The following is a 24,948-nucleotide window of genomic DNA, read 5'->3' on the forward strand; positions in this document are numbered from 1 at the left end:
CTGGGTGAATTTGTGCCATGGAGAGGCAAGTACCCCACTCCGCTGTGGTTAATATCATCTGCCATCTGTTGTTTTAGGCCTGCCTTGTCCTTAAGAGGGCTGAAGGACCGCTTTTTGGCAGCCCAGCCCACATGTAGATGTTTTAGTGATGGGTTGTATGGGGAGAGATGGCTTGTGGAAGAATAAAGTGCTGGAAATGAAGGCTTACAACATACTTATTTTTTAACTGAGTTTACACAGAAATAACTAGTTAACATTCACAGCAAGTTCAAGTCCTGCAAGGCAGCAAAAGCTAGGCTGCTGCTTTTAGCAAGTGAGCACCCCACTGGTGAAGCAGCTACCTCCCTGGCTTAAAAGGATGCACTCATCGGTTGACCTTGGCCCAATGCAAGCAGGTGAAACTCCTGCTCTCCATTTTGTCGATGTAGAGGATCCCCTTTATGTGATCCATCTCGTGCTGAACGATGCGTGCTGCGAAGCCTCTGGCTTGCCACGTGGCCTCCTCTCCAGCCTCGTTTAGTCCTGGGGGGAGAGGGGAGAAAAAGCCCCACAGCGGGGCCCGCTTTGGGATCCCGGAGGCGAGCAGGGCACCTCGTCCCGGGCGGCCGCCTGTCCTCGCCCCCGCCTCACCTGAGACCTCCACGCCCATGTGCCGGGCGACCACGGCCGAGAAGCCGGGCAGGCTGGCGCAGCCCTCAGTGAAGTAGCTGGGCCGGCTGTCCAGCACCCGCACGGCCGGGTTGACGAAGACACGCAGCGGGAAGGGGACGACCTCCAGTGCGGGCAACGGCGGGCCACGGAACTCGGCCACGAAGACCTGCAGCGGGACGCCCAGCTGGGGGGCGCTCAGCCCCACGCAGCCCTCCCGCCGCATCACCGCCACCAGCCGCGCGATCAGCCGCTGCACCTCTGCGCTGCCCACCCGCTCCGGCTCCACCGGCGCCGCTACGCCGCGCAGCGCCGGATCGCCCACCAGGCAGACGTGCTGGAAGGGCGGCTCGCACGGGCCCAGCAGCCGCCGCCGCAGCCTTCGCCAGCAGCCGCCGGGCTCCCCCCAGGGCCGGTTCGAGAAGGCGAGGCCGCGCGGGCGGCACGAAACCAGGCTGGCGCGGAGGATGCCCCGCAGCCCGTGATTCCACCTCCGCGCCGCCATCGGCCGGGCAGAAGAGCGCCCCCCAGCGGCAGACCTCCCCTCCGCCGAGCGCGCCCATCCGGCCCGGAAGTGCTCCTTCAACGGAGGCTGCACACTAGGAAAGGTGGGAGGGGGGATCGGATCGCGTAAGCGCAGATGGACCCGCACGGGCCACGCTCAAGCTCCTCCCCCCTCCTCGCGGGGGCAGTGGGAGGGGCGAAGGCGCCTCCCGCGCACAATAAAATACTCCAGCGGAGAAAGGGAAACATCAACTTTATTCTCACAGTTCTTCCCTTGCATCTGCCCCCCCCCCCAACCTTCCCTTCCTGCTTGGCAAAGGAGGCTGCCAGAAAGGGCACCTGTAGCCAAGCGCTGCCCTTGCTTGCCCAGGGGAGAGTGGGGGATGCCCACAGATGCTCCTTCAGAGGATGAGCCCCGAAACCTCCACCAGCTATCCCGTGGAGGGAACCACACTGAGTGGCCGTGTGTCCTCAGAAAGGGGGCCCTTCTCTGCAACTGGAGGAACAGAGATGGCAGGGCTGGGATCTGCTTCCTCCTGCTCTGAGCCAGAGAGTCCCAAGTCCAGGGGAAGTTGCAGGCACTCTTGGGCCAGCCCCTTCTCAGCCAGAGGGAGAGCAGTCTCTTTCTTGGGGAGGACTGAGCCCAGGAGCTCCTGGATCACCTCCTCATCTACACAGGCGAGACCTCCATACTTATGGACCTGAGCAGCAGGAACACCTAGCAGGACAGGACAGGAAACAAACACAAAAATGGGAAACCAGACACTTCCATCAATCCTAAATCCCAGAGAAGGTTCCTTTCTACACTTTCCAAGTCTGTGATCCCTACCTCCCGGGCACCTATGCACATCATTCCCTGATAGGCTAATCGTCCCAAAGCTTCTTTTTCCAAAAGGTAATTAGACATTGTTGGTGTTCAAAGAAAATACAAAGAAAGTCCAGCTGCCTTTTGGAAAAAGTACCTTTTGGACAAGCATGAATAGGATGATTGAGAAGGGGCCAGTTCTAGCTCCAAAGAGCAATAAAATGCTCTTCTACCACTTTCTGCAAGAAAATAAATGTAACTATACCCAGAATCTGTGCAATTTGGGCTAGAGGGAAGAGAAGCTGGAGACAGCGGTTGAGGTATGGCACCAAGTCTTCCAGGAATGCTGTGCAGAAGTGAACAAACAGCTCTTGCTCTTGACTGCTGAATGCTGCTGCCTCTGCCCGATGGAAAGCCAGGATGATCTTTACAACCTGGTGAGAGAAAAGACTCATTAGAAGCCTTTGGTTTATAAATTCAGAGCAACTGGATGAAAACTACCTATTGAACATTCAGATCATGAATTATCTAACCAGGCAGTGCATGACACTACTAGACAAAATCCACCAGCTGCAAAGAGACTATGAGAGATTCTAAGGAGCTCAGTTTAAAATGGGAAGACATTCAAGCTTTTGGAATAGCCATTAAAATAATTATTCTCATCACTGAGAAATACAGAATATTTTTCCAGTCTAAGATAGAGAGCAGTACCTGGCTGAGCACGTCCTCCAACAGAGCTGCCACAACTGAGGTCAGAGCGACAGGACAGCAGAGATGCAAATCATTGAAGGCCATCAGGATGTTGTTGAGCAAGTGGGCAAGGGGGGGAAAGTCTAGTAGCACCAGAGGGGGCTGCAAGGTGCCTGGCTGGGCAGAAGGCATTGGCACAGAGATGGCACTGCCCAGGAGAGCCGGCGTAGAGATCAATGTGTAGGAGTTCATCTCTTCTTGGAACTGGTCTGTGACCTCCTGCATAGCTTTCTTGAAGGTAAGGAGCACCACACGCTGAAAAATGGGAACAAGCTGGCCCCGGAAGTCCGCCCCTACCCGGCTGAAGGACAGGCCAAAGTACATGCACTGGCCCAGCAAAGAGTCAAGGTGATTGCCCACACCACGCTGTAAGTCTTGCTCAAGAATCAGCAAAAACTGGGACACTTTCTGCAGCACCCACCCGTGGAAGATGGCACTCTCATTGAAGGTGTCCTTCCCCAGGGGCAGCACCAGCGGCTCTTCATCTGCAAATATGGCACGATACTGCGTGACAATGTCAAAGAGATGCACGCGGCAGGCCTCTATCGTTTTTGTGATGTGCACATAGGGGTCATCATCAGGAACAGCCGCAAGGATGGAGCGCAGCCAGAAGTCTCTTGCTTGCAGGAATGTGATGCGCAGTTCAGCCTCTGTGAACACATCCATGCAGCGCAGGTAGCCAATGACACGCAAACAAGCGGGTAGCTGGATGTTGGTGCGTAACTGCTGGATCAGTTGAGTAAGCATGTGCTGTGTGGACTGACGCACCTCAGCCACTATGCCCTGGGAAGGAGAGAGAAGCCATTCTTACTGGGGCAGGTGCTCTGACAATAGATTCACAAAACCATGCAAGAGGCATAACCAATTCTAATTCACAACGCCACATGGCCCTTTGGACTCACTGTTGTAATAGTGCCATAGATGTGCTCTGGCAACATTAATGCCAGCCAGCAGGAAATGTTTATGCTGAGACGTGGTTGCTTACGGTATATTTGAGCAACTCATGTAACAAAAGGTACTTGGTCTTAAATCATCCCAAAATTCTTAGTATAAAAGCAACCAGCATTTTACAGATCAAAAGAAAAGCAAAGAAGCCCCAACACTTTTTACCACAGAGGGAGCACAAATGCTTCACCTTCTCCCTCCTTTAAGCTTGACTCCTGCTTCAAGACTACGGCTATATCCTCTCCTGCCTTCACCCCAAGCCCCTCAGGCCAAGGTCACAGCGATCAGAGCCTGGAAGTTCAAAAAGGTTCACCCACGGGCCATCCCCAGTGGTGCCTGCACCTGGATTACGGGGAGGCCGGCGTGCTTCTTCTCCAGGCGGCGGACGTAGGAGATGAGCTCCAGCGCCTCCTCGTAGTAGCTGTTGCGGACACAGGTGTCCATCAACTGCGGGATCTCCAGCACCTCCAGGATCTCCGTGTGGCGGTTCAGTGTCACGTTGTTCATCCGGCGGCTGTGCGCGATCTGCTCGGCGTGGCGCATGAAGCCCCTGCGGGAGAAGGTGGCGAGTCAGCGGGCGGGCCTGGCCGGCACCCGCCTCGCCTCCCTCCGGCCGGGACGCGGCGGCTCACCGGCAGGCCTCGGCGAAGGGGGGCAGGCGGTCCAGCAGGCGGCCCAGGCCTTGCTCGATGCCGCCGAAGCCGCGGCGGGTCTCAGCGGTGCACTCGGCCGAGCGGATGAAGGTCTTGTAGTGCGCGAAGGCCAAGGCCCGCGTCTGCGCCCCCAGCTGCGCCCGCTCCTCCGCCAGCCGCCCGGGCTCCCGCCGCAGCGCCTCGAGGCCCAGCCCAGACAGCCCCGCTAGGTAGGTCGGCAGCTCCGCGTCCCCCGCCGGCACCCCTGAGGGCGACGCGCGAAACAGCCAGGCCAGCAGGCTCGCCTCCTCCACGTCCGCTCCGCTGCCCGGTGCCGCCGCCTCCGAGCCCGCCATCGCAGAATCTACGTGGACCAGGAAGTGATCGCTATGGCAACCGGGGCGCTGGGGCCCGTTCGATAGCACTTCCGGCTTCCGTTCTGACGGCTCTATTCCGAATGTCTCGCACTCTATAGTCCATGAAGGATGTTCCTGCGGTGAGGCAGCTTCCGGCCCTGGGAACAACTTCCGGGCCCGGCCAGGCTTGGGTGTCATCACGCGGCGGCGCTGCCTCTGGCGTTTCGGTCGCAGGGGCGATGCGGCCGCTGACGGAGGAGGAGACCCGCGTCCTCTTCGAGAAGCTCGCCCGATAGTGCGTGCCGGTGCCGCGCGGGCCTCGCGTAGCTTGGGGAACTCGGAGCCGCTCGACGGGCGGCTGGGCTGGGCTGGGCTGGGCTGAAAGGAGGCCGGGCGGGGAGGGCTTGGCCGAGGCTCTGCGGGGCTGCCCGGCCGACTCTGTCTGTTCCCTTCGCAGCGTCGGTGAGAACATCCAGCTGCTAGTGGACCGGCCGGACGGCACCTACTGCTTCCGCCTGCACAAGGATCGGGTTTACTACGTCAGGTCGGCGGGGCCCGCCGGTGGCCAGAGCCGCGAGGCAAAGGAGGGGAGGGGGGCGGCCTTTGAGCGGGTGTGCTCCCCCTTTTGTGTAACCGTCGACAAACCTGGATTGGAAGGGAAGTTTTTGTACGTTTTGTGACTTTTACATAGGGTGATGATTTCAGTGGTTCCTCCAGGGTAGAAAGGTTGAGGAGGGCTGGTCAAGACGGAAGCCGATGTCCTCCCCATCTCGCCCACTCCAGCTTTAAAGAGGGACCAAACCAATGGCTGACCCTCCACTTGCCCCAGAGTTTTGAGATTGGCCTACTGAAACCTGTTCCTAAACTCCACTTTGACTATACTCCACTTTGTTTTTCAGCGAGAGACTTCTGAAACTAGCTACAAACATTCCACGGGACAGTCTGGTGTCCCTGGGCACCTGCTTTGGAAAATTCACCAAGACCCAGAAATTCCGGCTCCATATCACTGCCCTGGATTACCTCGCCCCTTATGCCAAGGTAAAGAGCCAATGCCAATTTTATTTCAGAAGCATTTTCTTTCTGTTCCCAAGCATGAGCTTGAAGGATGTGAGAGAAGATGTTTGTCATGCTCCAAAATGAAGAATGGGAGAGGGCCAGAATGTCAACTGGCTTGCCTTGGGACAGTGAGAAACATTTTGACTGCAAGCGGTCAGTCAAAGACCAGTGAGGCCTGGAAATAATAATAATAATGTACATCAGATGGTTGAAGAATAAAAAATGGCTTTGGAAGAATATCTGAAGAACAATGATGAAGATGCACTGAAGTTAGTATATCAGGAAAGCTTACTGACTACTAGAGACACCAAACTGGCCTACAAGAAAGACCAAATGAAGAACAGAATAGAGGCATGGGAAGACAAAGCACTACATAGCCAGTACATTAAAAAAATAGCTGGGAAAGCAGATAATAAAAAGACCTGGCAATGACTAAGAGCAGGAAAATTGAAAAAAGAAACTGAGGGACTAATTCTGGCTGCACAAGACCAAGCCTTAAGGACAAATGCATATAAAGTCAAAATTGAGAAGACAGCAACAGACAGTAAGTGCCGCCTATGCAAAGAAGCTGAAGAAACAGTGGACCACCTGATAAGCTGCTGCAAGAAGATCACACAGACTGACTATAAGCAGCGGCATGACAAAGTAGCAACAATGGTGCATTGGAAGATCTGTAAGAAATATCATTGCCTGTAAGCAAGAACTGGTGGGATCATAAAATAGAGAAAGTCATAGAAAATGATAAAATTAAACTGGTCTGGGACTTCAGAATTCAAACAGACAAGCACCTGCAACATAACACCCCGGACTTAACATTTGTCGATAAGAAAGACAAAAAAGTCTGGATAGTGGACGTGGCAGTGCCTGGAGACAGCAGAATAGACGAGAAAGAACTGGAGAAGATAACAAAATACAAAGACCTACAAATAGAAATAGAAAGATTGTGGCAAAAGCAAGCAAGGGTAGTACCAATAGTAATAGGTGCCTTGGGTGCAATCCCAAAACAACTGGAACACCACTTGAACACCATTGGCATTGACAAATTTGCCATTAGTCAATTGCAAAAGGCGGCCTTTCTAGGAACTGCTTCCATCCTGCGACGATATCTGTAATAACATCAAACATCCACATCTGCCTATCCCAGGTCCTTGGTAAGGACTCGATAGGTAGACAAAAGGCCAAATCCAATCTGAACATCTGGCTGACTGTGCGATGATCAATAATAATAATAAAGTTGGGAGGGACCTTGGAGGTCATCGAGTCCAACCCCCTGCCCCCTGAAATTATACAATTTCAGACAAATGGCTGTCTAGTCTCTTCTTAAAAACTTCCAGTGTTGGAGCATTCACAACTTCTGGAACAGGTTGTTCCACTGGTTAATTGTTCTAACTGTCAAGAAGTTTCCCCCTCCCCTTTCTCTTCCCTTTTCCCTCCCTTATTTTTCTATTTTCTTTTGTATTTTTGTATTTGATATTATAAACTAAAAAAAAAAAAGATACATATGTTTTTTTTTTCTAAATCAACATCTAATTTTAACTGCATGGCCAAGCAACCAGTTTGCTTATTATCATCGTCTTCATTATTTTGACTGCAATTGCAACAAGCAAAGAAGTCAGGCTCTTAAGGATAGTGCTTTTACTATAATGAGGGACTGTTGCTAGCATCTTTTGAGAAATGCAATCAAATGGATTGTATTTCTTGAATAAACTGAACAAACTTGGTCGTGCTTTTAACAGTTCAAACAGTGCTAACACTGGTCTTAATTTGGAGAAATAAGTGATGCCAAAGCTTCTGTGTGTGGTTTTCTGGGTTGTTTTTTGGTTTGTTTTTTTTTAGAGTTGGTCTCTTTTATGTGTGAATTAAAATGGAATTAATAATAATAAAGTTGTAAGGGACCTTGGAGGTCATTGAGACCAACCCCCTGCTCAGGCAGGAAACCCTACACCATTTTGGACAGATGGCTGTCCAGTCTCTTCTTAAAAACTTCCAGTGTTGGAGCATTCACTGCTTCTGGAGGCAGGTTGTTTCACTGGATAATTGTTCTAACTGTCAGGAAGTTTCTCCTTAGTTCTAGGTTGCTTCTCTCCTTGATTAGTTTCCATCCGTTGCTTCTTGTCCTGCCTTCAGGTGCTTTGGAGAATAGCTTGACTCCTTCTTCTTTGTGGCAGCCTGAGATATTGGAACACTGCTATCATGCCCCCCCTCGTCCTTCTCTTCATTAAACTAGACATACCCAATTTCAGCAACCGTTCCTCATGTTTTAGCCTCCAGTTCTCTAATAATCTTTGCTGCTCTTCTCTGTACTCTTTCTAGAGTCTCAGCATCTTTTTTACATCATGGTGATCAAAACTGGATGCAGTATTCCAAGTGTGGCCTTACCGAGGCATTATAAAGTGGTATTAATACTTCACGTGATCTTGAGTCTATCTCTCTGTTAATGCAGCCCACCACTGAATTGGCTGTTTTGGCTGCTGCAGCACACTGCTGGCTCATATTTAAATGATTGTCCATTAGGACTCCAAGATCCCTCTCACAGTTACTACTATTGAGCAAGGTACCCCCTATACTACACCTGTACATTTGATTTTTCTTGCCTAATTGTAGAACCTTACTTTTTTCAGCAATACTGTTTAATTCAGTGCAGGAGGTTTAAGAGGTCATTTTATCATGCAAGGAACCACTTCTTGAGGATTTAGAGTTCAGTGGGCTATTCTGTTTCTCCTACAGTACAAAGTCTGGGTGAAGCCTGGGGCAGAACAGTCTTTCCTATATGGGAATCACCTCTTGAAGTCCGGTCTGGGCCGTATCACTGAGAGCACTGCTCAGTACCAAGGAGTGGTGGTGTATTCTATGGCTGATGTCCCTCTGGTGAGTTGTGGCAGATGTTTGGATTTGAGTAGGTCCTGATACAGAGAAGAGTTGTATTATTCACCTTACCCTCTTTGTTTCCTGCAGGGATTTGGAGTGGCAGCCAAAACCACCCAGGAGTGTCGAAAAGTGGATCCCATGGCAATTGTAGTATTTCACCAAGCAGACGTAGGCGAGTACATACGGCATGAGGAGACACTGACTTAATAAACAGGGCTGAATTCCTCCTAGCACTCTGTGTCAGCTGGAAACCTTAAAAACTGTGTCCCTTTTTATGCAATCTGAAAGGACTGCTGATTGATGGAATATGAATGTTTCCCAGTCAGAAACGGGTAACATGACCAGTATCTGTGCCTGCTAGTTAAAACAACTTGTAAAACTTTGGGATGAAGCTATAACTCAGAGGTCCCCAACCTTTTAGGCAGCAGGGACCAGTTCTGTGGAGAGAGGATTTTCTGTGGACCGGACTGGGCGTGGTTTTGTGTGCTGCCTGTACCCCATGGATGCGGTTTTCCTTGTTTATGCGGAACAGTTGCTGGCATGCCGCGGCCCGATACTGGTCCATGGACCAGGGATTGGGGACCCCTGCTATAACTCTTAGTCAAATTATCTGATATTATTCACATTGTTTTACTCACGTTGAGCTCTAGGAGCTGATAAAGATGCCATTTCTCTTATTTTTAGCACAGTGAATGCACTTGTTTCCTTTTATTTTTTTAGCTGGGCATCTCAAGGCAGAAAAAAATTAAGGGGACAATTCTGGTTGCATACACTCATAAAAGATGTCCCTGTTCTATTTGGATAATCAGCTGTCTGAACTCTTATTACAGCATAGTGCACAGGTCGGCAACCTGCGGCTCTTTGAGCCTTCTCCTGTAGCTCCCAGCCTCCTCTGCCATTTGCAGAGAGAGGCACTTGCGTTTCTCTTCTCTCTTTCTCTCTCTCTCACACAGACATACACACACACACTGAGTGGGGGAAGAGGACTGGCAGATCAAGGGCAGAAAGAGGGAGAGAGATGGTGGGAGAGAGAGAGACCCTTTTGACATCTAAAATGAAGATAACACTGCATATATCCTTTATGAGATACAAACACACCTATAATAAAGGTAAAAGGACATATGCAGTGTTATCTTCATTTTAGATAACAAAAGGGTTTTGTGGCTCCCAGTGTTTTGTTTTTGGTGGGAAACGGATCCAATTGGCTCTGAGTGTTTTGGGTTGTCTATCTCTGGCATAGGGCATTTTAAAAATTCAATTAATATTTATATTCACATATGCTGATGTTGCTCCTAGTCAATTAGTTCACTTAAAGAGAATTCTTTGGATTTATTATCCTATTAGCAAATTCCAGCCTTGAGAAGGGTACAACTCATTCCATGACTTTGTAGTCAGAGGTGAGGCCCTCCTCCTGCTTTGGGACTTGGCGTCGCATCCTGCTGAAGTTTCAGCATCTGGGCCTCTGGCTCAGCTGCATAGCAAAGAGGCGCTTGAGGAAATGGAGCTGAAGGATGCCAGAGAGCACAATGGCAACACTCTGAGCTGCTGACCACCACTTCACATAGGTGTAGTTGGACTGGAGAAGGTTGAAGTCTGTCCTTGACCTTATCCGAGCAAAGTTGTAGTAACGCCACATGTGGAAGATATTGGTCAGCAGCTTGGTGGTGCTCTTCTATTTTGGATTTTAAAATAATTCAGATTCAGCTCCTGGTGTTTAGAGGAAAAGAACACCTCCCTCTTCCCCTTTCTAGCTAGCTAATAAAGGCTGTTACCTGCTACTTTCATTTCAGGCCTTTAAACTAGATACCTCAATTGCTTCCAGGGTGCCATTGAGTTCTGTCCTCTTGAGCTCAGCAGTTTCTAGATCAGAGCCTTCATAGAAGACCCCGAAGTTGAGATACACTTGCACAGTTCCAAAATGGTTGTATCGATTACTCAGGCACAGCTGGTAGAAGCCTGAAAACAGAAGGGAGAATTACACCAAGTCTCAAGGACATTTCCTGTGATGCTACACTGGGTAGGTGATGTACAGTAAATGGATTGCTCACAAGGACAGGAAAGCTGTATCCACGGTTAAATCTTCTTTTCCTTTGAAACACAATGCTTTCAACCTTTCCTAGCAATTTCCTAGTCATTTTCTATCTCCAAAGCACAAAAATACTGAAATGGGAATTCAATGCAGGGGTGAGATTGGAATTGGATTTGGTGTTCAGCTCTCCTTAGAATTAAAAAAAGGTTATATGAAGTAGGATTTCTGCATTAAAAAAGCTATAACGTGGATGCAAATGAGGCTCAAATAGTATGTTTGGGCCATCAAGTGGAGGATATTTTCATGGAAGAATCTGCAACAGTGGCAGATGCAATTCCACCAGCCTCTGCTTGCTGGCATTCTGGCAATTGAGGCTTTCACATACTTGGGAGAGGGGGGTAGATGAATCGGACTCCCTAAACTATGACTAACAAGCCCAAGTGTTGTTTTCGTGCAAGGTGTCGTGCTGAAACAAGGACGGTGGCTGGTCTATGCCACGTGGCAGCACAGAAAAGGGAGTCATTGAAGCAGCCTTCTGGATGGGGTTTTGGGGCAGAGCCAACAATGAGGCACCTGTCTCCCGAGTCGGGAAGTTGATCTGTCCCTGCACATCCTGGGAGGTGCCGAGGTGGAAGCCACTGGGGTCGTTCACAGTTGCTAGGATGTGTCTATCATGGCCAAGGCCTGAAGTCCACTGCACCTGGAAGCAAAAGCGATCAAGTAAAATCGGGAAGGATCAATGGGGCCAATGACTCTGTTGCTTCCTGGGCCCAAGTGCCTTGAAAGTGGCTGAGTTGGTTCTTAAATCATAGGTTCCCCCTGCAGGTGCCTCTTGCCTGCAAAAAGGGCTTCAGGGGTCTGCCCTGGAGTGCAGGAGCTACTTGTATGGCAGGGGGAGAGCACTCCCCTCTTTCTAAGCAGCATAGAAACTCAGGGGTGCTGATAACAGGTGGAGGGACTCTTCGTATGGACAAAGTTTGGGCTGGGCAGTGGGGGCATCCTCCCCTCCCACAAGAGGCAGGGTGGAGATCCAAGAGTTCTGAAGCTGCGTCTCCCTGGCTTCTGCTTGGGCAGGTCTGCTCCAGCTGTTTCCAGGCATATCTTGGCAGGCATCTCTGTAGGATTCCCCCCTCCCCCCTTTGCCTGGTGGAGTCAGGTGTACAAGGGACCCTCCCTTCCCAGGGTGGCTAGGTCTCTGGGATCCACCGAGGGAAGTGAGATGCTGGCAGAATCCTGCTGGAATAATTCTCAGCAATATAGCTGTGGGCAGCTTTTCTGCTGCTCACAATGGGGGCTGCCAGGGAGGACTATTCCTGCCTCAACCAACTGAGCAGCTAGACACAATTGGGGGGGGGGGCTTCCCCCTTTGCCTCCCTCCCCACGGCACCCACCTCATAGCTGAAGTAGAAGGAGCCATTTTGGTGTGCAAATTGCCAGAAGCATTCAATGCCTCCTGCTGAGATGACAATGGCAAAGTCATACGGGTCCCTCATGAGGGGGGAGAGGCTGCTTGTGGGACCCCCTGGCTGCTTCTTCTCTTGGCAGTGGACGAGTTGCAGCCCCTGAAGCAAACCCAGGAGCCCCACCATCTGGAACCGGGCAAGCATGTTGGCAAACGGATGCCAGCTGGCTGTGGGCTCTGTGGAGGAACTGCAACCTCGCAACTGGCTGAGCTAATCATTAACTTTGCTGCCCTGCACCTGCTGGTTCAGGCGGAGCAACCTGGGGAGGGGAAGGGCTAGAGGGACCCCTTGGGAAGTTGTGCCACGGCCAGAGTGAAAAGGCCTCCCTTCACAGGGCACTGTGCCCAGATTGCCTGGGGACCTTCAGCTCCAGCAGCTCCTGAGTCAAGTTGCTTGCTCCCCCTTTTGCTCCACAAAGGCAAGGGGGTGAGCTTGCAGCCTGTCAAGCACCTCAGGATGTGGGACCACCAAGCAGCTGCCAGCTCTCAGGACAGCAGGTTGAGGAAGGGGTGTTAATGTGGCTCTCAGCTGAAGAGTAGGAGGTGGGGATGGGGCTTCAAGATTGCTAATGATTTCAAAGGATGGTTCAGAAGCAGAAATCACCAAGGTGTGGTGCTTCTCTATATAGCCCATTTTTAACAGCTTCTCTGTGCCTTTCCTCCCTTGGAAAAATGAGTGTACACATGTAAACTTGCATGCTTGCACCCTAAAGGACACATCACTTCCCCAACAGCAGTGTTTCCAAGGAATTGGCCAGATCATGAGGAAGAAAATATGGCTGACTTTATATATGGATTAAATGCAAGAGAATAAACACCTTTTGACTAGTGGATGATACTCTGCCTGTAACCAGATAAAATCCAGCCAGCAAGAGGGGGCCTTCCCCATGCCACTCTGGGGACTTCTCCCATCTGGGTCCTCGGGCACCTTGTGGGAATGTGAAGAACATTAACCAGGGCTGAGCCTGGCCTCTCAGACTACACAAACAACTTTTGCTGGAAAACCCAGTTTTATATGGCTGCCATATTTCATAGATACTGGCATATTCTATATGTTTTGACTTTTATTATCTTGCTTTGATTATGTTGGTATGCAGTTCTTCTTTGATGCTTAGTTTGCTGTTGATTGATGTACCGACTGCTATAAAACAAGCTGCTTGGACTGCAAATTATTCAATACAAACATTTTATTACCTATTTTACATAATATATTTAAGGCAGGGCGACAGCTAATACAATAAATTCAAGGCACAATCTTTTCTCAATTTCAGTTTAATCCCAGTTTCTTCATTGTTCGCCAGCGGTCCTTGATCATCACAGATGTACGATCCTTAAAAGGATAAGTTTGAGAAATAGCTTTCCAGTTCCCCTCCCCAAACTTCTCCACACCTTCCTTGATCCATGCAGACTCTTCTAAAGACCACTACAAAAGAATTAATGGAAACCCTCATGAATAAACAGGAACAGCTAAAATTAATAAAAGTGCAGAAAATGAAAAAAAAAAATTCCCCAGGCACTCTATGTCCCCATAATAGTTTTAAGTTATATTGGCTGAAACACAACCTTAGTCTACATTCAGAAGTTACATGTTTGCCAACTCTGAGGGAGGCTGAAAAAGCTTGAAACAGCAGCAGCCACAGCAGAGCAGTCCCTTGAGCAGCAATTTCCCAGATTCCTGTGCTATCATTGGCTATAATTATCTAGACTGTCTAAATTATTTTTAGAGAAGAGAAATGAGCAATGATCAATTTGTTTTGTTTCAGAAAGTTCTCTGCTTGTATTAGGTTACATTACCTTCTTCTTAGCCCCAGAAGTGTTGGTGCCAACTGACCACTCTAATTCTGAAAGGAAAAAAGGAAAAGAAAACCACTCGCAGAGGTTGGCAGGCACAAATTTTGCCTGGGAATTTTTTCTGCCATACACAGCCAGAGTGCTTCTACCTTCCTGCCTCAGATGGTTTTCGCCAGGACAACACAACATTGCACCAGAAACGCAAGCGGAGAGGATAAACATTCCCTTCAGGCTTACTGGCAGAGTTTAGGGCAAATACATCAATAATGCACTCACGCTGGTCCATGAAGATCTCGTCCTCATCACTCCAGGATTCTTTCTCTTCCTGAAGAACGGAAAGAACTGCTTGTTTGGCCCCCCTAAAGCAGAAAAGAAAGCCCGATTACACGTGAGCCCCTCCTGGGCTCTGACAGCATCAGACACTTTCAGCCACAGAGGCACACATCGGCAAGCATCCAGGGGACGTTGTTCTTACCCCAAATCGCAATAGGAGTTCAAAAATGACTTCCTTCAATCATCCTGATGCCCACCCAGAGGGGCACATCCCTGCTGGGGCACATCCCTTCCCCTTTAGGGAAGTGGCTATGGCCAAACCGTGAAAATGCCCGAGGAGATCTGCAAGAAGAAAGTGCCAATACTTCCAAGACTGCAGCTCTGCCATCTCTCCTAACAGAGACCCAAAGGGAGCCCTCACCATACCTGGAACCTGGGGGTGGTGCACTTGGGTGGCTCTCTTCACACTCTGATGACTGGACCTCCAGAGTCACAAGTGGCTTTGCAACCAACTGCCTGGTAGGGGAATGCCTGCGATGTTCCCCCTCTTTCCACAAGAGCATGTTGCTTATAGAGGGCACAGATCTGATCTTCTCCAGGTCGAGAAGAGCAGGGACAGTGACGTTTTCCATATTCTGGCGTTTAGCTCTGGGGGAGCCGGAAGGAGAGAGTGGCTTGGAATAAGTCCAGTCAGTCTTGTCCAGTTGCAAGAAGGCCTCCTCAGGGTCTGGGGCATCAGAAAGAATCTTGAAGGCTTCTCTCAGCACAGAAAGCACGTAGAAAGCTGGCTTCTGGCTTGAGGCCCTACAAAACACAGGAACCCCAGAAGAATATTCTGTGAGCTCTGCCAATTTCTATCCAGCTGAAGAGCAAGGAGGCCTCTCTAAATGAGGTCACTGCTGTGCCTCCTTCACCAGGGGAAAATGTCCGGTCATATTTATAGAGTTCCCTGAACAAATAGGGTTGCTCTAACATTCCTTTGCCCAATATTCGCAATCCGCAGCCTTTGTACATGGACTCTCATGCCAGAGAGGACTTACTGCATTGAGTCGTCGGAAGCCCCAGACACGGGGGCCATGGCAGCGGGCTCTGCTATCCCTGTCGCTCCATCCACCTGTATGGATGCTTTGGTGGGCTCATCGGCAGCCTCCGCGCAGCCCAATACTTCACGTTCATCCAGTGCTGGCAAAGATTTTGCTGCTGTTTCTCCGGTTCCTGCTCCAGACTCCGGCCTTCCTCCTGCCTCTGGGGCCTCGCTGAGTTTTCCTACTCTCTCTCCATTTGCTGTCCTCGAGGTCTCGGGGGCCTCTTGTGCAGCCCCCAAAACAGCCGTTCTATCCCTGCTAGCTGCTGCTGGACTCTCCTTGGACTCCACATGATCATCGCAATACTTTTTTGCCATCTTAAATAAAAAGCACGAGAGTCACCACAAGACTTTTAATATGGTGCAGAATGCAGACAGACTGTAGTTGTTTTTCCCACACAAAACTACTACTGAGAAAAACTGAACTCCTGTGTTACCTTAATATCTTGCCATTGCTATAACTATATAATTATTACTGTTCCTGTTTCTATTCCGAGGATTGATTTCTAGTACTGTAATTGTAGCACTATGTGGCCATTGAAGTAATGATCAAATCATTACGTGACCGCAAACCAACACTCACCACTAAGAGAAATGGCTCACAATCATCCAAGTAAGGTTCAAAGAAGAGAAGAATCCGCTGCTGGAAAGCTTTGTAGGAGAACTGACAGATGGCTGGATGAGAAGAGTTTTTCTCTTGGATGATGTGATGCAAAATAGCCTTAATTTGCTAGCCAAGGAAAAGCAGTAGAGATCCACATCTTTGAAGGGCCTAGAAGGGTAAGCTGACTGCCAGTCCATAATGCTCTAAAACAACCACAATTAGCAGCCAAATGCCTGTTCTCTTCTACCCTTTGAGAGAAGACAGGCATCCAAAAAAGGCACTGACTTTGCAAGGGAAGGAAAGACTCATTACTGGGACATATCCAAAATGTTCACCTTGCTGCTTGGATCCTGTGACAGGTACTTCTTTAAGATTTTGTTGGCATGTTCATATTCTTTGTTCTTAATACAGGTGATAACAGCCTGAAGCAAAAAAAATAAGAATAAGAATGCAAGCATACCTTTTCTGGATTTCTAAACAAAGTGTTTTCCGGATCTGTTTTACGTGGCCCCCAGTAAAGCCCTTTCTCCAATTCTGAACTCAATGGAAACAAAGTGGAGATTGAGCCCATGGCAGCTCCCTTGCTTCCATTTTCAGAGCCTTGCTCTCAACATCCAAGGCCTGCTCCTTTGGTGGTTTCACTAGTTGACTTTCATCATCTGAGAGCAGCTGGCCTTCCTATTCTTTTCTCAAAGTGTCAGAGTTTTGTAGCTATTAAATCTATACAAAGCAAGTCAGGGACATTTGTAAATATAGTTAACAGTCAGTTTTGAACTGGAAAAAAGAGAAAGGGGAAAGGTTGTTTTTTTTAGTGGGGTACTATATTACTTCCAAAACAATTTTCCCCGTGTGGCCCCCCTCGTCCTGCTTAAAAAGAGTGACCATCATCACCACTGAAATTAGTGTCGACAGGAGATGAAACAGGCATCCTTACAGCCTCCTTTATTCTTTTCTTTAATTCCTCCATTATTTCCACATTGATATGGCATTCCTCTCTGAGCTTCTCCAGAAGGGCAAGCCCATTTTCAAGAGGCGTGAGCTCAGTTTCTGAATCAATGGTCCAATCTAAAATATAAAAGAGGCTTGTTACTTTCAAACTATGATAGCACACCCATACGATTGGAAAAAATGGAATGTACATTTCAGAGGTACAGATGCTTCAGTTACTTTTAAGCAAAATCCTGTAATCCACAGAATATAGGCAACACATCCACAAGGGCTTGTCCTGCTTACTATAGCACTATTCTGCTAAATTACTATAACCTCTGTTCCTCCACTACTACGATTCTTTGTGAGTCCCCCCCAAACTCCGACCCCAGCCCAGCCCAGCTCAGCTTGAGAGAGCCCGGCTGCTGGGCTGGCTAGGGAGAAGCCTGAAGGGAGCGGGTACTAGCCGCCCAGGTGACCGCCCTCATGCAGGCAGCCCGTGCCTCAGAGACCCCGCATGCAGCGCTTTGGCCTTTAGACTGAGATCGGATCGCGCAGAGCTCCTCGAAGCCAATCCCTCTCAGCCGCAGCGCCCAGCCAGCCCGGCCCGGCGGCCCGGGAGCGAGCGAAAAGGGGCTGGGCCCCGCTCACCTTCCTCCAGCCTGGACAGGATCTGGATAATCCGCAGCTGGATCCGGATCGGCTCCTCCAGGGCCACCGGCCGCGCCAACACGGCTGGGGAACAAGGCAGAGGCGGCGGCGGTCAAGCGGGGCCAGGCGGCTGCGAGCACGCACCCCCGGGAGGCCCCGCAGCCCGCTCGGATTTCGTTGCGGGAGCTCCCCCCGACACCCCCCGCTGCCGGCCGCGACGGGCCTCCCGAGGCGACGGCGTACCGGTGAGGACGTCGCGCAGCTGCCGGAAGTCCTGGCTGTTCCCGGCCCGGAAGGCCCGCAAGGCCTGGTGGGCGTAGAAGAGGACGGTCCAGCGGTTCCCCACCGCCTCCAGCTCCATGCTCCGCGCCTCCGCCGCCTGCTCGGCCGCCGCAGCGCTTGCCGTGGCCATTCCCGCTCACGTGACGTCACCCGCGCGCCGGAAATCAAGCCTTCTTCCGCGCGCCTCCCGCCACCGGACCGCGAGGCGCCCTCTGGGACGCAAGCGCAGTGAGCGGCTGAGCCCCCCCAAGGGCGCCTGGGCAGCCGGGATGCTGCGGGGGGGCGGGCGGGGGCGGGTTGTTTCTTCCCTTGAACGCCCAGGAGGAGCAACCTGGCCTTTCACGCCAGACAGGCTGCATCCTCGAGAGGGCATCCGAGAGCTGCTGGCAGGCAGCCTTAGCGGGGCACAGCGCCCGGTCCCTCTCGGCCTGGCAATAGGGGGTGGGCAGGCGTTGCTTTGCCGGTTCGCCTCGCCCAGAGCAGAATTATGGCCCTTCTGGCTGCCCAGAACGGAGGGGGGGGGGCGTTCAGAGGGTCCTCCGTGCAGGCAGGCTGGCGAGATTCCTCGCTGCCCCCTCCAAAGCTGGGAAAGCAGGCGATTCTCACGATTGTGACCAACAGATGACCAACAGCAGAGGGAGAAGAAGCAAAAGCAAAAGGAAAGTGTTAAAATGGTTCTTCCAAGTGGCAAAGAGCTCGGGAAAGCTGGGCACCTGATGCCGTTGCACGGGGCCCTGCTGGTTGACCACAAGGGGTGCTATGCCAGGGACCCTTTCAGCTCTATGTCCAAAGGTAGCAGTGCCCCTGCCAGGACTTCCATTTGGTATTTATATCTTCCTCTATATCACATTTGGTGGCAGAATATGCCCAGGGAAAGAGCATAGGATGCCCCAGATTAATGGGCAGGGCTTTGGGACTCACTGGGAGAGGAAGCAATCCTCTGAAATCAGATGTGCCACAGGAATCATCCTGTGGCCTCGGGGTGCAGGCAAGTGTATTGAAATGAATTGGTGGTGCTCTCTGTGTTCTAAAAAGAGGTACTGGAGAGAATTCCCAAAGTGAAGGCTTCAGGTTTTCTTGGGTCAACCTTTGGTGAGCCAGATAGCCTACAGCTCATCTGTGGCCCACATTACAAAACTGCCTGCAGCAGGGACCCCTTCTTCCTGGGCTATACAGTGTGGGGGGGGGGAGAGGCTTTTTATAACTGAGTAGAAGCAGATCCCTCTGAAGGAGGACAGACAGCCCTGGTTTTTGTTCTTTGTACTGGACAGAGGTAACTGCAGTCATTTGGGAGTGGGGGGCCTGAACAGCCATGCCCTACAACTCTGGCCACAGCACGGGGAACTTTTGTAGTGCACTAATAAAAGCATTTTCTGTTCTTCCTGCCTACATGCAGCCATTGGAGAAACATCTCTTCGGAGCAAGAGACTCTGTGTTCCCCTTCCCCGAGGGGATGTTCTGCAGTTGGAGCACAAGTCATATCCATGTCATAAAACTAGTTTCACAAAACTTGTTCCTGTGCCCAAGGTGAACTAGTTGTGTTTGTGAGGGATTTCACCATTTTAAAATGGAAACACAATGCTGCCAATACTTTTTAAATTAGCTGTAATGCTAAGTCATGGGGTGGGGGGGAAGCTAATTGATGCTTCTGATGGTTTGTCCTTTGGCAGCAGATTCTTTTTGCAGATAAGAAAGATTGCATAGATGAAGGGGCAGTTTTCTTTAATATTATACAGTCTTAGGGATATTGATAGTATCGGTGTGGGGATAACTACTTTAAGCAGGTAGAACAACATATAATAACACACCCTTGCCCATCTTATTCTGATCTGATGTATACCATGTATGGCCTTTCTCTTTAAATCACTTTTAGACTTCAAAACCAGGTTTAATCTGTTTTTCTTCCTCTCCCTCCTTCCCATTCTCTGGAAATGCTTATCTCGGCCAAAGGCTAAGAGGGGCAGGATGTGGCCCATCCCATCCAAATTCAGCATTCCATTTGGGCCCTGCTTCCCGATTCACACTCTCCTCCCTGGCCACACATTCTGCTGCTATCCCAGCCTGTCCTTGCCAACACTCTTAACAGGACTGACTTCAGGCCTAGCTCCCAGTCGACCTCTGGATCCTCTGTGGGATGCCCAGCCCTTGTTTATCCTGCATTTACGTATCTGGTGTGGGCTGAATGCTCACTGTAGTGTAAGCTTAGTTTCCCCTGTCTTCTTCCCTATTTCAGGCTGGGCACAGCAATATTTCGGAAGGATCTCCAAGGACTTCAGATTGCCTTCCTAAAACTCTACCTCTCGTGCTAGGCATTCTTCCCTCTTGTTAGCTCTTCTTTGCAGACCAGGTGAAGAAGCAGATATGCTGGGGATTCTCCATAGAATACTACAGCCCAATAATTAGTAGATAATTGAAAATCACATTTTTAAACTGTATTAAAACTTCAAGATATTAAACTGAAGCAGGATAATTATGGGGCAAGCCCCTGTCAGATATCTGTTCCTCCATTGTTTACAGCAGAACCAACTTAATGCTGGGCAGGGTCTTTGGTTCTCCTACCCGCACCCCCTCCCACCTCTAGCACCACCTTTGTACCCAGCAGCTATTCAAGGAAAGGGAGTTAGTTCCTTCAGTGTCTCCTGGGCATTTCAGAAACTCCCTTCTCAGTTACTCACTGCAGAAGGAGGAGGAGGAGGAAATGCCAGGAAGCCCTTCGGAGAGCAAGTGGAAAATTAAGGGAAAGTGAGCAAAGGCCCTTTCATGCCATTTAGGAAAAAGGATAGCATTTAAAAAGAGGAAGTTGGTTTTTCACCTTTCACCCTACAAGTACCAGATGCTGAGTTTACATTGTGGGGATTATCACAGGCAGCTCACCTTTGGTCAAAGTTAATACTACCACTAAATATATGTAGCTTATGAATAATTTTTAACTGGATGATAAATTGTTTATGACAGTTTTAACAGAGAACAATGCATTTTAAAGGGAACAATGTAGAAAAGATGCTGCATGATTTTATGATCACAATGATAAATTTAAGTATTTCCCTTATGTTTGAGAAAAATGTTCTTCTCCATGTTAAAATATGAAAACCTAACTGCATTGATGCAGCCTCCCTTCTTATTTCCCTCCCTCCTCTGTATCCGAGTTGCCATTCATACTTCCCATAAAGGAGATGAGGGATACATCACATCAAAAGATAAATGAAAATAATATATGTATGTTAAAGTATGCAGGTGGTTCTTATTAAAGTTCTATCCATCCTACCAGAGTAGGTACAATTGTGAGTAGATGACTGCTTTTCTCCTGCCGAGCCTGCTGTCCAGAGGAAGCTAACTAGAAGCTCAGCAACACCAAGATCTTGGTGACCATGACTAGGCCCCTTCAGAAGTGGATTGTTCTCAGGACTCAACAGCGCAAGGTGTTCTGACCCCACCAGGGAGCACTGGTTCCAAGCTCTCACTCTGTGTGTGAATGAATGTTAAGAGAGAGAGAGATTAAATATGTGTGTGAAGACATATAAATAGACAAATAGTGGAATTGTCTGAACTTGCTTCCCAACTTCAAGTAGAGAGCTTTCCTGTTGGTCCTGGGCAAGCAATGCCTGAAGAACATGGCTTGTTCTCCAAGAAGCAAAGGCCCATGTCCATTCTGTTCATCAGCATCCAAGGATCTCTTGGCATGCCTTGAAAGAGAAGAGAGGTGGGGAGTCACCAGGCTGATGTTTCCTCATCCACAGTCCCCCATGGTGTCATTAGTGGGAATGTCTCTGCTTTCTGTGTGCCAAAAACAACAAGGACCAGGAAGAAGCAAATTATGCTTCTTGTTTGGCTTTTTGTCTTGACTGCCTGATTTATGAGCCTCAGTGCAGCGATTAGAGATGAAAGAAAACATTCCAGGAGAAAGATCTGCACATTACAGCAGCCTCCTATGCCTGGCCTTCTGCACGTTACTGTAAAAGTGAGAGGGAAGCTACACACACACACACACAAAAACCCAGAAAAATTACAAGCCCCCCTCTCGCTCCCACTGCCATCAGCAAATGCAGAGATGCCACAGCCAGGCCTTGTCTGGGCACTAACTTGGCTGGAGCTGGGGCATGAGAGCCAAAGGCAGCACTGCAACCAGCTCAAGGAGCAAGCAGCATGTCTCCAGGCATTGCAGAAATAGTAACTGACACAATATACTTGCTGGAGGAACCCTACAGCATTAGGGTAGCCTGTGAACTTTAGCCATACTTTTCATGCTCCTTCCTGTTATAGGCCATGGTTCTTGGTGACTACATGCTCTGGTCCATGCAGTTTTCTGAATAACATTTTGGGAAGGGGGCTGCCAGTACTCTTTTTCAGGATTTCTAATTCAAGAATCTAGGCTGAAAAGAGAGAGGACTAGAATTCAGGTCTTGCTGTGCCTAGTCCAGCACCTTTGACCACAACATTGAATACTAACTGGCTCTTACTGTGCTTACTTTCCAGTAAATCTCACCACAGATGAATGTGTTAATTATTTTGGCCAGATACCACCAGCAACAGTTCTTTGCTGTAAGGTCATTAATTGGACTTAGTAGCTGAAATGCAATGGCAGATCATAGTTCATTATCACACTGAGGGTGTTGGTAAAACCTATAGTGTAGGGAAAAGATCCCCTGCCCCACCCTTTTTTGCATCCTTGCTCTAAGACAGTGGTTCTCAACCTTTTTAATGCCGCGACCCCCAACTGGTCGTAAGTCGAGGACTACTCAACCGGTCGTTAAGTCGAGGACTACTCAACTGGTGCAGCACCATTTGCAGAATGGGATTTTGGCGGGCTCAGCAGGGCAGAGACAGCCTGGACAATTCCTATTGGCTTTTGAAAGCCAATAGAATTAGACTCTATTCAAGAGAGTCTATTCTATTGGCTTTCAAAAGCCAATAGAATAAAAGGGAGTAGCATAGCTAAGGAAAAGGGGGGAAAAATGGCGGATTGCGTTGTTTGACGACCCCCGTGAAATGGTCGTTCGACCCCAAATGGGGTCCCGACCCACAGGTGGAGACCCGCTGCTCTAAGAGATCCTCTTCTGAAATGCTGCTCTGGAGTCCAGAAACCATCGCAGATGTCATGGAGGGAGGGAAGTGGGGAACAAAGCTCCTGTATTCACACTCAACTGAAATACATATCCGAAGGGTTTATGCATCGAACCATTGGATGAAGGACACATAGATACTTGTAAAGCAAATCTATCACTTTGTTTGAAAGTCAGATGGGGAAATAAATTACTCTGATTCTTCCAAATTCCATCCATGTATAATGAGCTTTCCAGAAGCTCAAGGTAATGCTTGTGTCACCTTTAAACAAACGAAGGGAGTGACCAATTTACCCTACCTACATTTTTTGTTTTTATTACCTCAGATAAGATGGAGCCACCACACAGATAGGTCTGCATTGTGATTGTGTATCTCTGGCCTATCATTATCTCCACCCCATTCCAACTCTCTGTAACTTGATGGTAAATAAATGAAGAAGCTGCTGGGCTAGCCTCCAGCTCATGTGGCCAAACTTGCTCGACTGGAAAATAAAGAGAAGTGCACATTTCCTGTGAAAATGACGGCTTTCCACACAGGCTGTCCCCCACCCGAAAATATTTCCCGTGACTGACAAAACAAAGAACAGGAAGACAAGACTGTCCCTGGGGAATAATCAGACCATATTTTACAGTTTAATGTATTGCATGGTTTATATACTTTTCATATAGGAGCCCGCTGGGCCTGCTTTCTTTCCTATCCATCGTGCTCAACAAAGAGCGGCCATGTGCAGAACGTTGAGAGCCAGGCTTCTAGATCACCAGTACATTTTCAGAAGTAAGGATCATTTGGCAGGCTAATTCATATCGCCTGGTGCCCAACTGGAGAGCCAGTTTGATGTAGTGGTGAAATTGCTGGCCTAGAAAGTGGGAGACTTTTGAGTTCTAGACTTCCCTTGACCATGAAAGCAGCCAGTCGCTCTCTTAGCTCACCTCGCTGCACAGGGTGGTGCAGGAGATTGAGATAATGTTCACCACCTTCAATTATATATTTTAAAAGACAGGATAAAAAGTAATTTAGATATTTATTAATTTACATAGCTCCCCAATCTCACTGAAGGCAACCCTGGGCAGCGGCCAATAAAGCAAATGGGTGTAGGGAGTTGTACCAATATATATATATATATATATATATATATATATATTATATATATATATATATATATATATATATGTTGTACCAATATATCTATCTATCTATCTATCTATCTATCTATCTTTGGTTGTTCGGGTTTTCTCCCGCGTAAAATTGGAAGCGTCTTGGCGACACTTGTATGTATTGCCTATCCAATACATACTTCCATCTATAATGGACAAAAATACAAACAAACAGAAGGAGCACCCATGGGATCACCCCTCTCACCTGTCATTGCAAACCTCTACATGGAACACTTTGAAACCCAAGCTCTAGAAAAATCGGATCACAAACCCAAACTCTGGCTCAGATACGTAGACGACACCTTCATAATCTGGCCACATGGGAAAGAAAAACTGGACAACTTCCTCACACACCTCAACAGCCTACACCCCAAAATACAGTTCACCATGGAAACAGAAGCTAACAACCAACTTCCCTTCCTGGATGTCTTAGTCTACAAGAAATCCAATGGCTCCCTAGGACACACCATCTACCAGAAGAAAACACACACAAACCGCTATCTGCACGCTCTCTCACACCACCACCCAGCACAGATCAACTCTGTAGCCAAGACACTCATCTCCAGAACAAAACGCTTAGCTGACGAACAACACCTAAAACCCGAACTACACACTCTCACCAATGTACTAACATCCAATGGATTCCAAAGAAATAAGATTACAAACCTAATCCAAAAAGAAACCCCCACTAAAATCCAAGACAAAGAACAAGAAAACGGCAAAGCCCTCCTCCCATACATAAAAGGCACCACAGACAGAATCAGTAAGATCCTCCATAAACACAACATCAAAACAGCATTCTGCACAAACAGAAAAATATCCACCATCCTTAGAAACCCCAAAGATAAAATTGACTTAGAAAATCAAGGAATATATGAAATCCCATGCACTACTTGTCCCAACACATACATCGGACAAACCAACAGAAGAATAAGTGCACGCATTGAAGAACATAAGAACTCAGTCAAAAAAGAGGAACCAACATCTTCCCTGGTCCAACACCTTAAAGCAGTGTTTCTCAACGTTTGCGTGACGGCGACCCCCGTCACACAAACGTGCCGCGCAT

At 49.0% G+C, this 24,948-nt stretch overlaps 4 protein-coding genes across 9 annotated transcripts; 1 reads left to right on the forward strand and 3 right to left on the reverse strand.

Annotated features, from left to right (window-relative positions):
- Nucleotides 1-197: 197 nt before the first annotated feature.
- On the reverse strand, nucleotides 198-4,868 carry COG8 (component of oligomeric golgi complex 8). Of its 2 annotated transcripts, none has more exons than XM_039330973.1 (5): nucleotides 4,285-4,868; nucleotides 3,995-4,202; nucleotides 2,669-3,490; nucleotides 2,223-2,391; nucleotides 198-522 (listed from the first exon to the last, which is right to left on the reverse strand). In XM_039330973.1, exons 1-5 carry the CDS (start codon nucleotides 4,836-4,838, stop codon nucleotides 365-367), a joined length of 1,911 nt encoding a protein of 636 aa, XP_039186907.1. In that variant the 5' UTR covers nucleotides 4,839-4,868; the 3' UTR covers nucleotides 198-364. The 2 variants fall into 2 exon arrangements, with proteins under 2 accessions (XP_039186907.1, XP_039186906.1); XM_039330972.1 differs by lacking the exon at nucleotides 198-522 and adding an exon at nucleotides 1,391-1,870 and having other exon boundaries at nucleotides 4,285-4,712.
- On the forward strand, nucleotides 4,774-8,824 carry NIP7 (nucleolar pre-rRNA processing protein NIP7). Of its 2 annotated transcripts, none has more exons than XM_039330974.1 (5): nucleotides 4,774-4,935; nucleotides 5,098-5,307; nucleotides 5,540-5,678; nucleotides 8,424-8,564; nucleotides 8,652-8,824. In XM_039330974.1, the coding sequence occupies exons 1-5, from the start codon at nucleotides 4,880-4,882 to the stop codon at nucleotides 8,769-8,771; spliced, it is 666 nt and encodes a 221-aa protein (XP_039186908.1). In that variant the 5' UTR covers nucleotides 4,774-4,879; the 3' UTR covers nucleotides 8,772-8,824. The 2 variants fall into 2 exon arrangements, with proteins under 2 accessions (XP_039186908.1, XP_039186910.1); XM_039330976.1 differs by having other exon boundaries at nucleotides 5,098-5,184.
- Nucleotides 8,825-9,873: 1,049 nt separating this feature from the next.
- On the reverse strand, nucleotides 9,874-12,790 carry TMED6 (transmembrane p24 trafficking protein 6). The gene is made up of 4 exons (XM_039330982.1): nucleotides 11,985-12,790; nucleotides 11,167-11,293; nucleotides 10,372-10,520; nucleotides 9,874-10,236 (listed from the first exon to the last, which is right to left on the reverse strand). Exons 1-4 carry the CDS (start codon nucleotides 12,198-12,200, stop codon nucleotides 10,012-10,014), a joined length of 717 nt encoding a protein of 238 aa, XP_039186916.1. The 5' UTR covers nucleotides 12,201-12,790; the 3' UTR covers nucleotides 9,874-10,011.
- Nucleotides 12,791-13,224: 434 nt separating this feature from the next.
- TERF2 (telomeric repeat binding factor 2) lies at nucleotides 13,225-17,867 on the reverse strand. 4 transcript variants are annotated; one of them, XM_039330979.1, is made up of 10 exons: nucleotides 17,629-17,863; nucleotides 17,386-17,469; nucleotides 16,742-16,872; nucleotides 16,143-16,229; nucleotides 15,787-15,933; nucleotides 15,160-15,521; nucleotides 14,546-14,923; nucleotides 14,123-14,205; nucleotides 13,850-13,896; nucleotides 13,225-13,478 (listed from the first exon to the last, which is right to left on the reverse strand). In XM_039330979.1, exons 1-10 carry the CDS (start codon nucleotides 17,795-17,797, stop codon nucleotides 13,323-13,325), a joined length of 1,644 nt encoding a protein of 547 aa, XP_039186913.1. In that variant the 5' UTR covers nucleotides 17,798-17,863; the 3' UTR covers nucleotides 13,225-13,322. The 4 variants fall into 4 exon arrangements, 3 of the variants coding, with proteins under 3 accessions (XP_039186913.1, XP_039186914.1, XP_039186915.1); XM_039330980.1 differs by lacking the exon at nucleotides 15,787-15,933 and having other exon boundaries at nucleotides 17,629-17,866; XR_005555145.1 differs by lacking the exon at nucleotides 13,225-13,478 and having other exon boundaries at nucleotides 14,322-14,923; nucleotides 17,629-17,867.
- Between the last annotated feature and the right edge of the window lie 7,081 nt (nucleotides 17,868-24,948).

The sequence above is a fragment of the Crotalus tigris genome, unplaced genomic scaffold (genome assembly GCF_016545835.1).
Source record: "Crotalus tigris isolate CLP2741 ecotype Arizona unplaced genomic scaffold, ASM1654583v1 scf7180000024433.1590703, whole genome shotgun sequence".
In the NCBI taxonomy this organism is placed as follows: domain Eukaryota; kingdom Metazoa; phylum Chordata; class Lepidosauria; order Squamata; family Viperidae; genus Crotalus; species Crotalus tigris.

What these genes read in the sequence shown, in the direction of transcription:
- NIP7 (XM_039330974.1), top strand. Translation starts at nt 4,880, where the DNA reads ATGCGGCCGCTGACGGAGGAGGAGACCCGCGTCCTCTTCGAGAAGCTC. An exon ending in TTCGAGAAGCTCGCCCGATA is followed by an intron (nt 4,936 to 5,097) that starts GTGCGTGCCGGT and finishes TTCCCTTCGCAG; the next exon opens with CGTCGGTGAGAACATCCAGC. An exon ending in ACCTCGCCCCTTATGCCAAG is followed by an intron (nt 5,679 to 8,423) that starts GTAAAGAGCCAA and finishes TTTCTCCTACAG; the next exon opens with TACAAAGTCTGGGTGAAGCC.
- COG8 (XM_039330973.1), bottom strand. Translation starts at nt 4,838, where the DNA reads ATGACACCCAAGCCTGGCCGGGCCCGGAAGTTGTTCCCAGGGCCGGAA. An exon ending in TGGAGGACGTGCTCAGCCAG is followed by an intron (nt 2,392 to 2,668) that starts GTACTGCTCTCT and finishes TTCTCTCACCAG; the next exon opens with GTTGTAAAGATCATCCTGGC. An exon ending in CCAAATTGCACAGATTCTGG is followed by an intron (nt 523 to 2,222) that starts GTATAGTTACAT and finishes CTCTCCCCCCAG; the next exon opens with GACTAAACGAGGCTGGAGAG.
- TERF2 (XM_039330979.1), bottom strand. Translation starts at nt 17,797, where the DNA reads ATGGCCACGGCAAGCGCTGCGGCGGCCGAGCAGGCGGCGGAGGCGCGG. An exon ending in AGAAAAGAATAAAGGAGGCT is followed by an intron (nt 16,230 to 16,741) that starts GTAAGGATGCCT and finishes TTTTTGCTTCAG; the next exon opens with GCTGTTATCACCTGTATTAA. An exon ending in CACAGGATCCAAGCAGCAAG is followed by an intron (nt 15,934 to 16,142) that starts GTGAACATTTTG and finishes TTCCTTGGCTAG; the next exon opens with CAAATTAAGGCTATTTTGCA.
- TMED6 (XM_039330982.1), bottom strand. Translation starts at nt 12,200, where the DNA reads ATGCTTGCCCGGTTCCAGATGGTGGGGCTCCTGGGTTTGCTTCAGGGG. An exon ending in CTTCCCGACTCGGGAGACAG is followed by an intron (nt 10,521 to 11,166) that starts GTGCCTCATTGT and finishes TTCTGTTTTCAG; the next exon opens with GCTTCTACCAGCTGTGCCTG. An exon ending in GCACCCTGGAAGCAATTGAG is followed by an intron (nt 10,237 to 10,371) that starts GTATCTAGTTTA and finishes AATCCAAAATAG; the next exon opens with AAGAGCACCACCAAGCTGCT.